The following is a 15,571-nucleotide window of genomic DNA, read 5'->3' as shown; positions in this document are numbered from 1 at the left end:
TCTGTTACTACCCACTCCTGAGTTTTGAAACTCCAGTCAGCGTTTTGGTTTCATCACAAGGGAGTGAAAGGCAGGAGACAGTTTCTGGGTATCCGAAGTAGCGTCGCAACACGGTATTGGCTGTTGGGTACGATTATGGGTGGGGCGTAATGAAGGAGTTGCTCTCTGTTGTCGTTGATGCAGGCTGCTGTGTGCGCTCTTGCACAAGGGAAAAGCTGAGGCAAGGGCAAGGATAGGCAGCTGCTGCAAACGAGCTTGTTGCAGCTGGGAGCCAAGATCATACACACTACTACTCGTAGACGTAATGAATGCAAAAACAATAAACGTCGGACTTCTGCTAAGCTGAGAACTACTTCGAATGGAGCAGCTGCAACTTTGGGAGCTCTTACCGACTGGACTATCAAATGGGCAAGGAGGAATGTAATACTTTTAGTGGACCTAGTTTGGAGTTTGTGTTATTGGTCTTCAGTGGCATATTTCTGTGTTGTGATGTTTTATTCAAAAGTTGAGTATATTTGACTCAGTGTGCTGGTTGTACATCGGAGTGCATTACATTCAAAGAGGACTTCTCTGAGAAAGGAAGATCTAGGAAGAAGTTGTTCGGAACTGCACCGGGGTTCGGGTTGTAGCCACCCCGGTGAGCATCAGAAAGACCCACTAAAGGAGCAGGAGAGACTGCTAGTGCTACAGCTTGGAGAGCGATGCCTTCCCAGCGGATGCAGGCAGCAGACACAGCGCTTGTGGTGCTCTGTGCCTCTTTCGCTATCAGCAACTTTGGCTTCTGCGTGGCAGGTAAGCGAGTACCCCTGCAATAGTTTATGGACTCAGAGCAACTGGCTTGTTAAGTTTCCTCTGCAAAATCGATGATTATGATGTTGATAGTAATGTATTAATCGTAACAGCTAGAAGACTGAGTGCTTTGATAACAAAAGTCAAAAGGCGTGTGGAGAGAGACTGGATTTCTTGCATCCCTATGTATACAGTTTGCATAGGGTTTCGACAGCCCAAGGAATACAAAACAAACAAACAAAAAAATATTAAATGCACCTTTTAAAAATGTGTGCTTTTTCAAATAGGTTCAGTTATCGTGCTAAAAAGTCTTGGGTGCTGTTTTGAGCTTTTATGAACCTTGAGACTCACTTTGTAAATGTTTTAGGTGACCTGGGCAGACAGGGTAGGTAGTTACTATACTGTTTTGACCAGTATGTCAACCTCACTTTTTTTAAATATCTTGCATGTGCTTCTGCTGCTCTGAAAAACTTCAGTAAATAGATATTCTAATGGAAGTGGTTGTTAAAGATTACACCATACCTCTCAAACGTCCATATTTTCGCTTCATATTTTCAGTCTGTCCCTTATAAAATGTGTGGTTTCCTGGCAAATCAGTGAAGATTGAAGTCAGTAAATAAGGACAAACATTTGAGTTTTCGACTTTATATCCTTCAGAAAATGCGTGCTAACGCAATTCCTGTTATTCTAGCAACTTTCTGTTTACAAACGCAATATTTTAAATTTATCCCTATTTTGGGGGCTTTGTCCCATCATTATTTTAGGCTTTGTTGAGATTTCTTATATGTAGAGGTTGAGAGGTATGGATTACAATTAATGTCTGAACATCCAGAGTGAGTATTAATTTTCTGCTGGTATTTTCTTTACAATTGGAAGGTAGTGGTTGCACACATGGAAATAAGTGAAGTGTCAGGAGTAATTCACTGAAGTCCCATTTTACAAAGAATCTTGTAACGTGAAGTATTTGATGCTTCTGGCTGATCACGCTTTAGGATTCTGACTGACTCTGACTGTATGAAACGTGCATAGTTATAAGCATTGGCTTTCCTTAGCTGCAGCTAGTACAGACCCAGAATGAGTTTTGATATTTGGCTGTGTTTTTTGACCATATATTAAACTAGTATTGCTTGCAGATACCCTGAAATAGAAAGACTAGTGGTGGTGTGAAGTGGTATTTATTGTACACTACCAGATCAACATACCTTTCAACTTCTTTGCTTAACAATTCTAGACAAAGCCAAGAATAATTGGGGGTATTCGAATTCACTTAAAATACTTATAGAACAACATTTTCTTTATTAGCGTGCATTTTCTGAACAATAGGAAGTATGGAATTATAATGTCTAGTCTTATTGATTGACTGTAGTCAACATCAGTCTATCAAAAAATCAAAAATATTAGGCAAAATTAGGGACATTGTGCAAAATCAAGGGCAGATGAGAGGCAGACCCATAACCACTCAGCAATTGTGTAAACTAGGGAATTGTAACAGTGGGGCATTTTTTAAAGTGATACATGGGCATAGTGATGTTAATATACTTTGGGAAGGAGCACTTTTTGAACTTACTAAACACAAAGTAGGTAAGGAGAATAGTTACACATGAGATAACCCTTTATAATGGATTGCATTTATCAAATGGCAAGCACTACCACTGCAGCTGATTAAATTTCTCGTCTTTACACAAACCAGAAAAAGCAACATGTTTCATATATCAACTTTATTGGCACCACTTTCAAAGTGTGCTTTGCACTGCATGTGTGTTGGGGGGCATGGCTGCCATTTCTTAACTTTTTTTGTACTTTCAGAAGTGGTATTTAGGCTTTCGAACTAGAGCCTGGTTTGATCTGTTCTATGACTACTTTGTTTTGTAGCCAGTTTTACACTGCAAGGAGTATGTGGATTACAAAAGCAAATTGTCTTTTCCATAACAGCTGACATATGCAGTCATAAAATGTTCTGCTTAATTTTTAATTTGTGTGACGTGTATCAGTATGGCAGAAGTGGTTGAAGGTTAAATAATCTCTCTAGTGGCATAGAAAAAATCCTATGATATGTGTATGTGCGCTTCACTTATATGTGTATGTGCGCTTCACTTATATGTGTATGTGCACTTCACTCATATGTGTATGTGCGCTTCGCTTATTTTCTTACTGGATCTAGAACAGAATGAAATAAGCACCTTTGGTGGTTGAGTTAACTGAAATAACTCCAAATACTCACTTTTCAGTGTCTAGTTTCTGCCTTCCTGTATCACTGTAGCATAATAGAAATGGAAACGTTACACCAGTGCGTTGTTTTTTAATTAAATTGCTGAACTGAGAGCAGTTTTCCACCTCAGTGAAGTGAGGTGATTTTTGTTACACTAATTTGCAGAAGAAGGAGACAAGGAGATAAAGGTGCCAAATTTTCATCTAAAAATTAACAGCTTAGAATATATTAGTCAGGTCTTACTTCTGTAACTATTTAAAAGATTTTGTGACAGAGTGAGGGCACAACCTCTGCAACTGTGATTAATAGAAATGCTATGTGGTTATTTGTAATGATGCACTTTAAATTATACTATGGCTGTATTATTTCTGTTGTACAATTAATTAATTTTCTGTAGATGTTACCTGATTTGGGTCATAAAACCTCCCATTCAGTTCAGTATGACCACATACCTCAGAGTTAACCATATGTAGATGCTATTCTTCTCAGTGAATTTTATGGTATTTTTTTGGGTGGGTGGGGTAAGTAGATGTACTCTGATAAACATGAAACACTAAAAAAGATGAACTGTGAAAGAGGGAAAACTGTCATCTAAAAGTGCAGCAGGACATAAATTATCTACCAAACTTTACTTAGCATACTTAAAGTACAACTCTCACTCTCGGCAATAACCATATTTGGTTGGTTATTCTGATTTGTTTCCATTTTATGTCTGTTCTAAATCAGTCTTTCCCATTTTTGAGATATGTTGTAGTTTTAGGTGAATACCAGTTTGTTCCTGATGAGTGTTCTTTAACCTGCTTTTCTCAGCAACTCTCGGTCTCTCTCTTTCTGCATTCCTTGCACATCCATTATATAATCCTGATAGGGAAGACCTCTTGTACTACTTAGACTGTAAGGTTGCAGGCATCTGCAAACAAGCAGTGCTGCCTCCTTTTTTTTACACTATCGCGTTATTGTACTTGTGTGATCTAGCATGAAGCACGCAAGAAAGATTAAACATTTCACTTTTCGTTATGAAAAAGATGATTTAAGTAAATGTCATATTTGTTGAACATGTTTCAGATCTTTTTTTTTTTTCGGATTAAAAAAAAAAATCTCTGTAATGTGGATTATTCTAATGAGACTGACACAAGCACACTTTTGCATTTGTTTGCTATATATTTTAGAAAATGTGCAGTCATAGTTCAAAAACTTTACCAAAAAAGCACAGGGTCCTCTGGCATTCGTAGACAGTATACAAAATGGAAAGAGTCATGATGAGGTAACACAGAGGTAGTAAATAATTAAATAAATGTTTTTCCAATTGCCATTTTAACATACCTACATGAATATTATTGCAGGAACAATCTGTAAAAAATGTCTATCATCCTTGCCTACTTTTGTTGTGCCTATGGTAAATTATTACATTGCTGTTGAAGATTATGTGTAGAAGTCTAGGTGAGACATTCTCACACTGCATTAGACAAAACTATATTAGTCAAACCTTGCTGGATTCTTAAGAGAGCCGGGTGTAGGGGCATTGCATGCAGAACAGTTATGGGTATTAAGTGAGCTAACCTTGCTTTTCAGATCTTCATGTGTATTACCGAATCAAATGAAAAAATGCACAGCCTTTAACGTTAACTCTTAGCTCAGGAGACACTTCAGTATTATTTTGGGAAGCAGCCAGAAATGCTGCCAATATAAGAGTTATTTCCAATTTCATATTTCACTACAGTGGGAATTGCAATCTGAAACCTGAAATCGGATTTTTTATTTTTTAATTCCAACGAGCTAGGATTTTTGAGGTATCCAAATTGACTGTAGTGGCTGGGTTTCTTAGAATAAAATAACCGAGAATACTATTGATTTTTGATGGGGAAAATGTTTATTAATGTGCGTGAGCATTTTTTTAGCCATTTTAACAATGTTGCTGTTTTTAACAGCTTCATACTCGGTGTGTTGTGCTTCCATTTCTGCACCTGCAGCCACTGTCTACTTATCATCATATGTTTTGAATAGCCCATACTCTAAAAGCAGTGCCAGTTTCCTTTTTACACTATCGCTATTATTACTGTGTGATCTACATGAAGCACTTAAGAAAGATTAAACATTTCACTTTCGTTATGAAAAGATGATTTAAGTAAATGTCATATTTGTTGAATATGTTTCAGATCTTTTTTTTTCTCGGATTAAAAAAATTCTGTAATGTGGATCATTTCTAATGAGACTGACATACACACTTTTGCATTTGTTTGCTATATATTTTAGAAAATGTGCAGTCATAGTTCAAAAACTTACTAAAAGCACAGGGTCCTCTGGCATTCGTGGAGACAGTACAAAACGGAAAGAGTCAGCATGAGGTAACACACAGAGGTAGTAAATAATTAAATAAATGTTTTCCAATTGCCATTTTTTAACATACCTACATGAATATTATTGCAGGAACAATCTGTAAAAAATGTCTATCATCCCTTGCCTACTTTTGTGTTGTGCCTAACTGGTAGAATTACCCATTGCATTGTTAAAGATTATGTGTGAAAGTCTGTTTGAGACATTCTCACACTGCATTAGACAAAACTATATTAGTCAAAACTTTGCTCGGATTCTTTAAGAGAGCCGGGTGTAGGGGCCATTACCCATGCAGAACAGTTAGGTATTGAGTATTATTAAGGCTGTGCTTGGCTTTTCAGATCTTCATGTGTATTACCTAATCAAATGAAAAAATGCACAGCCTTCTTAACGCGCCAACTCTTAGCCTCAGGAGACACTCTCCAGTATTATTTTGGAAGCAGCCAGAAATGCTGCCAATATAAGAGTTATTTCCAATTTTACATTTCACTACACTACAGTAGAATTGGAATTGCAACTGAAACCATGAAAATCGATTTTATTTTTAAAATTCCAAATTGCTAGGATTTTTGAGGTATCCAAATTGACTGTAGTGGCTGGGTTTCTTAGAATAAAATAACCGAGAATACTATTGATTTTTGATGGGGAAAATGTTTATTAATGTGCGTGAGCATTTTTTTAGCCATTTTAACAATTTGTTGTTTTAACAGCCTATACTGCAGCCAGGCTCATTTCTGCACCTGCAGCCACTGTCTTCTGAGTAAGAGGGCTTAGAACACCGAACTTCATTCCACATCACAATACCAATGTTAACTTTTTAAATCACTACAGAGCCACAAGAGGCAACCAAAGAGCCACATGTTGCTTCATTGCCATAGTGTGCACATCACTACATTACTGTAATTGCAGAAGCCATGGTTTGTTTTTGCAAGGTAGGTGGTGTGGACAGAATGCTGCAGACTTTCTTTAGGTGTACCAGATTCTGACATGAGGGCCATATCAGTAAGAGATTGGTCAAAAGGAGCACCTGAAACTCCTGAAAGTAACCAAATGGTGGCAATGTGTGTGTGTGTGTGTGTGTGTATAGGCATTAATGTGTACATATACAAATATATGTTTTATGTATGTGCTTATACACACACACACACACACACACACACACACACACACACAAGGTTTGCTCAACCCTAAAATACACTAAGTGACACGATGGATCTTCTAGCACAATATATTGAATTGTTCATGTTTTATTGATTTTAAAAGGCTGAATGTTTCCATGTCATTTTCTACCAGCTGTAGGTAATACTAAGTTTCTTTCAAAAGGTATAGCTAATAAATCAGTTTTACAATATTTCCAGCACTTGTCCACTAAGTGTATGCAGCAATTGCTTCAGCTGGTGTCTGCTTTGAAGGGTTTACCTTGAAAGTTTTATGTATTTCCTGTGTGTGTGTGTGTGTGTGTGTGTGTGTGTGTGTGTAAGCTAGAGGTAGGAGATGTTTCTGAGATTTGGTTCTGTTAGTCATAGCCGTAGATCAGTTTGCCAGAAGTCTTTTATTTATTTATTTGACAGTATGGCTTTTTGGGGGGTTTCTCAAATATTTGTCATTAGAAGCCAAAACAGATAAAACTCTTTACATAGAAAGCAGACTCGCAGACAACTAGAAGAGGATTTTGAACTTTTCTGTACCATAGGAGTAGTGCCACTTGGTGTAAGCTTAACTCATTGAAACTTCTGCATAACCTGCTTAACTTGACTAGTAAACAACCTTTTCTTATCCCAACAGTGGTAGACCAGAGCGACTCATGAATAAATATTCCTATCTTATCTGGTACAGAACGGTAGGTGATCTTTGGGTGTGGAGAGGAAGTTTGGTCCTGGTGCACTGAGACCACCACATTGGAATCAGTAGTTTCAATTTAATCCTTAATTTTATTTGTTTACTTATACCCTTAAAACATAAAATCATGTGTGTGTGTGTGTGTGTGTGTGTGTGTGTGTGTGTGTGTGTGTGTGTGGTATGAACTCATGAGCAGAATTTGACACTTTCATTCTGCTACAGTCACATGGTCACCTAGTCTACAAAAAAGGAGTGTATCGTCAGTCCATGACTTGCATTATTCCTAATCCAAGCTGGGCCCGTATGTCAGAGACTTATCTCCCTGGGATTTCTGGAGTTTTGTGGGAAAGGATGCACTATTCTTCCTGCATGTTGTCTTCCTTTATGTGAATGTCTGTTGATTAAACGTGTGCTTACCCATCAGTCATGTGCTGATAAAGTTTTTGTTTGTTTGTACCAGTAATGTTCCTGAATATTAAACTTGCCTTAAGTATCATAGGATACAACTAGGTAAGAAACAATCAATACTTTAAGCAGCGGTTGCAGCACATTTAAGTGGCCTCTCCCATCTTCTCTTCCCATAGAGTAATGTACTTAAATGCAGAAGTGTAGTTATATGTTTCTTCTAGTCACAATCTTTTTTCCTACCCCTTACAGCTACAATTTGTTAAAAAAATTCTTCACATCTCTCTTCCATTTTTAACTCGATACCAAAAAATGTACATAATTTTCAGATTTTGCAGGCGATAACTATAAACAAACAATGTATTATGCTTGGTTAGCATAGAGACTTAATGCCTCCCCTATTTCTGTTATCTAATTTCTACCACTCTTTTCTCTGTACCTTCTCACCCCTCCTCTCTCCACCTTTTCACCCAGATACAACTGCTCACCAGCTTCTCCCTGTAATCTACTTTGAATCCTCCTCATTCACATGCAGATATCGTTGTCTTTCTATACTCATACATACTGCTAAGAGAGAATCTTCCTCTACTCTGACTTTCATGCTTCTGTTTCCATTTATACCGTCACCTAAAAAAATATGTTATGTATTTTCTACATATTATTGGAACGTCATCTCAGCAAATTGTCTTATCCTTTCTACTGTCTGTACATTTTTATATATCAACAACTGATCTAACTAATTGTATATAGTATTACATTTGTTTTCTTCATGTATCTACAATGTTTTATTTTGTTAATTGTATGTAATAATGTGGAGCTTTTCTCCCTGGGCCTCCACTGAAAATGGGCTCCTCCAGGCCCAGTGGACTTTCCCGGTCAACAAATGCAATAAATAAATAAATAAAAATAAATAGGCTGTTAATGGGCTTCTTGTCTAGTCATAGGTTTGATTCTCTGTCCCCATTTGTGTAAAACTTGACTGTATGGATGTTAGCTAATCAGATAATGCTTCTGGCTTGCTCATAAAAAAAGGCTTTTGTGCTTTGTTATTGTACTTGGCTTACTTTAAAAAAAAAAACAATCACATGCCTAACCAGATTGATTATGGACAAGAATAATCTACAAGCAGAATTTACTCATGGAAATCTGGCATTCTGTAAACCACAATCCTTCAGAGAAATGTTAAGAAAATTGGTACACAGCTGAGTACAAAGATTATGCCCATTTACGTTTTTGTCTAAGCTCAAGTCTCCCAGAATGTATGTGTGTAATCACTTGCCATATTTATCTGCAGTAACATCGATGATTCAGGAAACACCACAAATCAAATGCCTGAGACCATCACGAGGCAACTTGTATCATTCATATTTGTTAGCATCATGCTGCTTGGCAGACAGGTGGATCATCCTGCAGAGATTACATCACACCTGTTTTGCTTTACTGACTTTTGGTTTTGAAGGACATAACTTACAAATGCATACATTTTAATATTCAGACTCCTTGACATATGTAGCTTCATTATCTTTAAAGGCATTGTGGATCCTCCCTACATTTTGCCCTGTGTGTGTGCTCTAATGACTGGTTGCTATTTTGCTAGCTGGAGTAGAGGCACAGAAGGATGGAACCATGACAACTGCACTAATGACCTAGGTTCAAGTAGTTGACTCAAATGCTAGTAGAATCAACAGATGTGGTGGGAACGTGACCCAGTGGTAGGCTGAACCTTCCATAGGGAAGGCTGGCTGGCTGTGTCCATTTATTGGGACACCTACCAGTTGCAAGCTAGGGGGAATGGCCTCAATGCACATGGGTCTTTGAAGGTGAGATCCTAACAGCAAGTACATCTCACTTTAGTTAAGAATGAGGCATTGCAATGTTGATGCAATTTGTCATGTGGCTGTAATGCAGCAAATATGTAGTGTTTTTAGCCCAACAAAATGTATTGTTATTAATTATTTAATTTTTAATTTTTTTTAGTGGTTTTTCCCATGTGACACACACACACACACACACACACACACCTGAAGAAGTCCTAATAGAGAAAAGCAATCTATGTTAAAATGTTTCTGAATGTTGATAGAAAAGATTTCTATGGAATTTTGAAGACTTATGTTAACTTTTTCATTTTTGATACTACAATGAAATGCTTTCAGGAAGTTTTAGCAATTATTAATGTGTCATTTTTAGTTTAGCTTTTAGTTTAGTTTAGTTTAACACATCCTGGAGTCAGACAGCTTGATATTGTCGAATATCAAATGGGTGTATGGGGGAGGGGGTATTTAGCAAGTAAACATGCTAATTGTCTTTTACAACACAGTTACCTGGGTAAACCATTCCCATGCACTTAAACATGCTTTTAAACAGGTATATAAATGGAATGGTGAATTTCTACACTTTATTCTGTTTTTTTTAACTACTATTTGGAGCGCTTGTTTGTGTGTTTTTAATAAAGAAGATTCAACTTAAACCAGCTTGTGCTTCCCTACTTTCATTAGTGAATTTATCCTTTGGAAAGCTTTAAAGAAAGTATTTCTACCAGCTGTTAGTAGTTTGGACATTCAGAGTATTACTTTTATAAAGGCCAATGGTACAGTGGTTATGGGTGGTATTCTTCACATAAAGTGCAGTCGTTGATTCTCACCACTGGCAAGAGCTTACTAGGATTGAAGATGTATATTTTTATCTTGGGCAATGCAGCAAATTGGGCCTCATGCACAGACAACCCTCTCCTACTACCACCCAACATTATAACCTGCAGAGATGCACTTATATGAGCAGCCAAACTGAAGCAAAGCCTTCTTCATCCAAGAATTGAACTAGACAGTCAAGAGGAGAAGGTAAACACTGCACCACGACAATTAATCATCACATAGTCCACCAAAACATTACACATAGAAACATTACACCTATGATTTCCATGGAGGCTCTCAATAAAACCCTGCCCAAGCATCAGGACATCCAAAGCATAAACACAAGCATACCCACCCCCAACACAACCTAAATGACACATAGCCCACAAAACTCAGTGTGCCACTCAACCACAGCCCATAAGGTATAACAACATACCCAACATCTTTAGTCATAGGTGTGACTTATAGTCAGGCACACTGATGTTCCACTTACTAGACTAAATAAGGAGAAAGTTACTGTCAGCTGGCCTGTCAGGTGCCAGGATCCGCCATATAACGCATGCACTCAGGTTACCCATTAATAAGTACAATATGACACTGCTCATTGTCCACAGTGTTGGTGTGAACTAACCTGAGACGTACCTCCCTGGACTACATGAAAAAGAGAGACATGGAGGAGCCTCCGATCTTAGTATCCCAGGCAGGTATGACCTTTAACCCTGAGAAAGCATCCTGCCATCACCCAGAATGATACCACAGTACAAGGACAAAATGATTGACCCCAAATAATTGGCTAAGCTTCTGGTGTCACCTTAAGGGAATCCAGTATCATTGTCTGCCTGGGACGACATGATTGACAGTCCAAGATGCTTTGCCAGAGATGGCCTGCACCTGTCACCCTTAGGATTCCGGATACTGGCCAAGGCTCTTGCCACACCTATAGTGCCTTTTTAGGCAAGGTTCAAATGACAAATCTACCACCGTGAATAGATACAAGCAAGCAAAATCTGAGGAATGCATACCAATGCTAGAAGTCTAAACCTCAAATCACCACTCGAGGCACTCCTTTTAAAATGGCAGAACATTGACATCTGTGCAGTGACAGAGACCTGTCTAAAGCTCCAGAGGGCACCCCTGCATTACTATAAGGCTTCCAATTCATACTCTACACCTTTCGGCCACCTAACCCAGAAAGAGGTACTAAAGGCTAAGGCATATGTGTCCATATTCATTAAGCGATATCCACACCTTTCAAGCTAGAAGGTACAGCATAATGCATCCGAGATTATCCAAGTGCAACTAACTCTGGGCAAGACCGCGAATCCAAATTGTAGCTTGCTACAAACCCCCACCATGCCCCAGGATTCAATTCTCATTTCTTGATACACTGGAAAGTATTAGGTACAAACCCAACACCCTAATTAATGGGTGATCGTCAACTACTCCCAACCATTAACTGGGAAAACTACCATGTACAAAATTAAACTCTTTTGCTCCTAACGCTTTCTAGAATTGCATAAATCACGCCGTGGATAAACTTATTCACACCTCCACCAGGGGCAGCAATATCCTAGACCTGGTCAATTACTAACATGGGAAACTGGTATTCCACACCAGAGGTCGATCTATCATTGGTCAGATCCAACCACAAGCTGCTTTTAGCCTAGACATCCACATCCCAGCCCCAATTAGGGCAGAAACCATCGTGAAAAACTTCCTCCAAAGCCAACTTCACACTTCTTAAGACAGAAGTGGCAAACTTCATGACACCCATGCAGTACAGACAATGAAGCGTATGACTGCCTAATTACACGTACAAATGCACTTTATAAGCACTTACATCGAAAAGTGCATGGACTGGCAAGTTATCATCCTATCAGGAACCAAGATGCTACCTCCAAAAAGGGGAAGTTGCAATTCATGGTCCTCTGCCATAAAACAAACTTCATACAATAGAAGAAAGAAAACTGTTGCAAAAAGAGTAAAATCCCATGACTGGAGGAACTCCTGGTCAACCTTGTAAGAAGTTGAGATCCCCTCATAAATCCTCCAAAGCTAGTTATTGAAACAAAATTCGCCACTTGACTCTAAAGACAACCACAAAGCACTCAAGAAGCTAAGTGTTTCAGGGAATCTAAATGGAAACATCCAGATCTGCTCTGAGTTACAGCACAATGGTACTAAAATATACAGTAACCAACTGATATTGCCAACATCCTAGCAGATAGGTTCAGTGCTAACTTTACCCCTCCTCACCACCTCGAGGGCCCATCTCTATACCGGAAGAATGCAAAGTTCATAACCACATGTAACAGGTAAAACACACACCCCCAAAGCCAAGAACACAGCATCCATGGGACTTGACACATAACAGGCCGCGCTCTACACTTAACTACAGAATGAATCTGGCACCACCTAAGTATCATGGCCACCAATCATAGCCTCTCACCTCAGGCTTTGTACCCACTGAATGGCACAATCGCGATACAGTTATCCCACTCCACAAAGGGGAAAGCCACGACGGACCCTGGGAAACCACTACCTAATAGCCTGACGCAGTACCAGTCTGCAAGGTGCCATGGAGCTGTATCATTGTGGAACCTGTTAAACAAAGACATTGGTAATTCCAAACTCGGGACCCTACTCAGTTTGGATTTAAAAAGGGGCAGACTGGCATGTTCCTGAAAACTCTGATTGACTTCTTTGAAGCAGCCACCAAAGCCATAGATGAGAGGGTAAAATGGTTCACAACAGCTTATCTAGATCTCTCACCAAGGCTTTCGACACCATCCCCACTCTGGAATTATAGATAAGCTCATCAAAACTAGGTATAAATCCTTATGTCACAAGATGGCTGCCAATCTGCCCATGTGACAGAACCCACACTGTGTGAAAATAGCGGATTCCAAATCTGGCATCAGACTGTGTGACAAGTGGAGCAACCACAGGGTTCAGTCCTGGGTCCTCTCCTGTTTGGTATCTACTTGAAGTGCAGGCCAACACAGAAGGTCTTTATTAACAATAAAGTTTGCAGGATGACTGCAAACTAGGAGCCATAATTGAAACCCTAACAATGTGGACAAACCATAAAAGGGCACCACACCACACTCATCACATAGTCCACCAAAACACACACATAGAAACACACACCTACATTTGCGGAGGCTCTCAATAAAACCCTGCCCAAGCATCAGGGACATCCAAAGCATAAACACAAGCAAACTCCACCCCCCAACACAACCTAAATGACACATAGCCCACAAACTCAGTGTGCCACTCAACCACAGCCCATAAGGCATAACAACATACCCAACACTCTAGTCATAGGTGACTCTATAGTCAGGCACACTGATGTTCCACTCACTAGACTAAACAAGGAGAAAGTTACTGTCAGCTGCCTGTCAGGTGCCAGGATCCGCCACATAACGCATGCACTCAGGTCACTCCACAATAAGTACAAATATGACACTGTCATTGTCCATGTTGGTGTGAATAACCTGAGACGTACCTCCCTGGACTACATGAAAAGAGACATGGAGGAGCTCTCCGATCTTGTATCCCAGGCAGGTATGACCCTAACCCTGAGTAGCATCCTGCCATCACCCAGAATGATACCACAGTACAAGGACAAAATGATTGACTTCAACAATTGGCTAAGCTTCTGGTGTCACTCTAAGGGAATCCAGTATTTGTCTGCCTGGGACGACATGATTGACAGTCCAAGATGCTTTGCCAGAGATGGCCTGCACCTGTCACCCTTAGGATTCCGGATACTGGCTAAGGCTCTTGCCACACCTATAGTGCCTTTTTTAGGCAAGGTTCAAATGACAAATTCACCACCGTAACAGATACAAGCAAGCAAAATCTGAGGGTAATGCTACTCAATGCTAGAAGTCTAAACCTCAAAATCCACTCACTCGAGGCACTCCTTAAAATGGAGAACATTGACATCTGTGCAGTGACAGAGACCTGGTTCAAAGCTCCAGAGGGCACCCCTGCATTACCAGGCTTCAATTCATACCACACCTTTCGGCCACCTAACCCAGAAAGAGGCACTAAAGGCGAAGGCGTGTCCATATTCATTAAGGATATCCACACCTCTGGGCTAGTTGCACAGCATAATGCATCCGAGATTATCCAAGTGCAACTAACTCTGGGCAAGACCGCAATCCAAATTGTAGCTTGCTACAAACCCCCCACCATGCCCCAGGATTCACACTCCTCATTTCTTGATACACTGGAAAGTATTAGGGTACAACCCAACACCCTAATAATGGGTGATTTCAACTACCCCACCATTAACTGGGAAAACTACTCATGTACCAACTCTTTTGCTCAACGTTTTCTAGAATTCATAAATTCCAATGCCGTGGATAAACTTATTCACACCTCCACCAGGGGCAGCAATATCCTAGACCTGGTCATTACCAACATGGGAAACTGGTATTCCACACCAGAGGTCAATTCATCATTGGTCAGATCCGACCACAAGCTAATCAGCCTAGACATCCACATCCCAGCCCCAATTAGGGAAACCATCGTAAAAAACTTCTCCAAAGCCAACTTCACACTTCTTAAGACAGAAGTGGCAAACTTCATGACACCCATGCAGACAGACAATAGCGGTATGACTGCCGAATCCTACACAAATGCACTTTATAAGCACTTACACGAGTGCATGGATCATGCTATCCCTAATAGAACCAAGATGCTACCCTCCAAAAAAAGGAAGCCAATCTGGTGGTCCTCTGCCATAAACAAACTCTACAACAGAAGAAAGAAACTGTTGCAAAAAAGAGTAAAATCCCATGACTGGAGGAACTCCCTGGTCAACCTCAGTAAGAAGTTGAGATCCCTCATAAAATCCTCCAAAGCTAGTTACGAAAACAAAATTGCCACTGACTCTAAAGACAACCACAAAGCATTCTATAGCTATGTCAGGAATCTAAATGGAAACACTCAGATCTGCTCTGAGTTACAGCACAATGGCACTAAATATACAGAACCAACTGATATTGCCAACATCCTAGCAGATAGGTTCAGTGCTAACTTTACCCCCTCCTCTCACCCCCTCGAGGGCCCATCTCTATACCGGAAGAATGCAAAGTTCCTATAATCACAGCTGCACAGGTAAAAAACACACTCCCCAAAGCCAAGAACACAGCATCCATGGGACTTGACAATATACCAGGCTGCGTTCTACACGAACTACAGAATGAACTGGCACCCTACCTAAGTATCATGTTCAATCATAGCCTCACCTCAGGCTTTGTACCCACTGAATGGCACACCGCGACAGTTATCCCACTCCACAAAGGGGGAGCCACGACGGACCCTGGGAACTACCGCCCCATTAGCCTGACGA

General features: G+C 39.9%; 1 protein-coding gene across 1 annotated transcript in view; it reads left to right on the top strand.

Moving 5' to 3' along the window:
• The first annotated feature begins 204 nt into the window (after positions 1-204).
• The window catches only part of UNC5B (unc-5 netrin receptor B), a 1,477,685-nt gene continuing 1,462,318 nt past the window's right edge, over positions 205-15,571 (top strand). The window contains exon 1 of the mRNA XM_044056822.1: positions 205-792. Within this exon, the coding sequence (XP_043912757.1) occupies positions 702-792 (91 nt within the window). The 5' untranslated portion in view covers positions 205-701. The remainder of the gene's footprint in view (positions 793-15,571) is intronic.

Source organism: Protopterus annectens, chromosome 14.part0 (assembly GCF_019279795.1).
Source record: "Protopterus annectens isolate FY-2018-M chromosome 14.part0, PAN1.0, whole genome shotgun sequence".
Classification (NCBI taxonomy): Eukaryota; Metazoa; Chordata; order Ceratodontiformes; family Protopteridae; genus Protopterus; species Protopterus annectens.
The sequence above is the reverse complement of the archived record's forward strand: the minus strand, read 5'-3'. Positions and strand labels throughout refer to the sequence as shown.